Raw genomic sequence first — 1,732 nt, 5'->3', positions numbered from 1 at the left:
TATGATATTAGTATAATATTTTGATATAAACATAGGATGTGATTGTTGATTGGATAAAGAAGACGCACGCCGCACACACGCACACACACACACACGCGCACGCACGCACGCACGCACACATACATACATACATACACGAGATAGGCTTTTTCGTGGGACTGCTTTTATTGGATTTTTTTGCTTTAGTAGGATTCTTCCTTTTTAATTCGGATGATGCGGCACTGGCTGTATTGGAAGCGGCGGTGGCGGCGATGACTCCTCCTTTAGCCGAAGATTTTTTGTCTGTTTTTTTGGCAACTTTAACGCCTTTCTTATCAGTAATCGATGTTGTTGTTGTCGTCGTCGTCGAAGTTTTTAAGGAAGCCGCTGCTGTACCTGTCGTTTTTTTGCCTTTATTAGATTTCTTAATACTTTTCGATTTATCCACTCCTCCTCCTCCTCCTCCTGCAATAATAGCATTTCGTTTTGCTGCTGTTACAATTTTTTTGGATTTAGTTACGCCTGGAGTAGAAGCGGCTGTTTTCTTTTTCTTTTTGTCAATAGCATTCGTTTTAGCCGAAGTACCACCAGATGAAGTTGCCGAAGCTAATTTGAATGATCCGGAAGCTCCTTTACCTTTAGTTTGTACCAAAGATCTCGATACTACAGATGCTTTCAAATATTTTTTGATGAATGGCGGTACTTTTTCTGCATCAACTTTATAATTGGCAGCAATATACTTTTTAATTGCTTGTAAAGATGAGCCTCCGCGTTCCTTTAAACTTTTGATCACATTGTTTACCATTTCCGAAGTCGGTGGATGAGATGGTTTGGTCCTAGGATTTTTAGCTTTTTTTTCCTTTTTATTTATTGGAGACGACGAAACCTGCGGTGAATTAGACGCAGACGTTGCGGTTACAACCGAAGTTTGATTTTCTGTATCCGCCATAACTACTAACAACCTTGTGTGTTATTATATAGTCGATAAACTACACTAAACTGATATAAAAAAAAATATTGAATGTAGTTTTATATTTCGTTTTATAAAATTTCACCTCTCTATATTATATTCTTAATAGTATAAAAGACTTTTAATTTTCCGCGTGTAATGAGTTACAAGAGGAGTCATTCAAATAAAGCGGACGGAAGACTGAACGAACGAATAGAACTAAGTTAAAAAACGAACCTCATAAACCAAACCAACCTCAAAAACCTTGGTTTCTTCGAGATTTTCGAATCGAATGTAATGCAAAAAATTGACAAAGAACTAACTAAGGTATACTTCGAACTTTCGCCGAAGTCTTACTATAATTTAATGACTGCTAACAACGTTTGTTATTAAAAAAAGTACCACTTAAAAATGGTTGAAAATTTATTTCCGTCGATGCTTAGCACTTTAGATATAATTTCGAAATTAAATAAAAGTCCTTCTTAAAATACAATGAAGGTAAAGAGAAACGTGTCTATTCACAATAATGACCAATATTTGAAAATATCAAAACGAATTGAAATAATACCGCAATTATCATTTAAACGGTGACATGTCTACCCTGACTTACGCGACACGTTTCTACTATATATGTTCGTAACTAATATATTATTATGAGTATTTTTCAATAACAATCTTCCGACATACTAAATATAAGAAAAATATCAAATTTCAATATTGGAACCCGCTTATATTTCATTTTAGATAATATTGAATGGTGGGTGGTGGTGGTGGTGGTAGTAGCAAATTATAATTATTACAATA

The 1,732-nt window shown here is 34.9% G+C and overlaps 1 protein-coding gene across 1 annotated transcript; it reads right to left on the bottom strand.

Moving 5' to 3' along the window:
• Positions 1-201: 201 nt before the first annotated feature.
• LOC130449177 (histone H1E-like) lies at positions 202-874 on the bottom strand (the record flags this gene model as incomplete). Its single annotated transcript, XM_056786858.1, has 2 exons — positions 202-261; positions 557-874. Coding segments are annotated over 2 exons (378 nt in total), but the record flags the coding sequence as incomplete, so codon positions are not given.
• Between the last annotated feature and the right edge of the window lie 858 nt (positions 875-1,732).

The sequence above is a fragment of the Diorhabda sublineata genome, chromosome 10 (assembly GCF_026230105.1).
Source record: "Diorhabda sublineata isolate icDioSubl1.1 chromosome 10, icDioSubl1.1, whole genome shotgun sequence".
In the NCBI taxonomy this organism is placed as follows: Eukaryota; Metazoa; Arthropoda; class Insecta; order Coleoptera; family Chrysomelidae; genus Diorhabda; species Diorhabda sublineata.
This window is presented reverse-complemented; position numbering and strand designations above follow the sequence as displayed.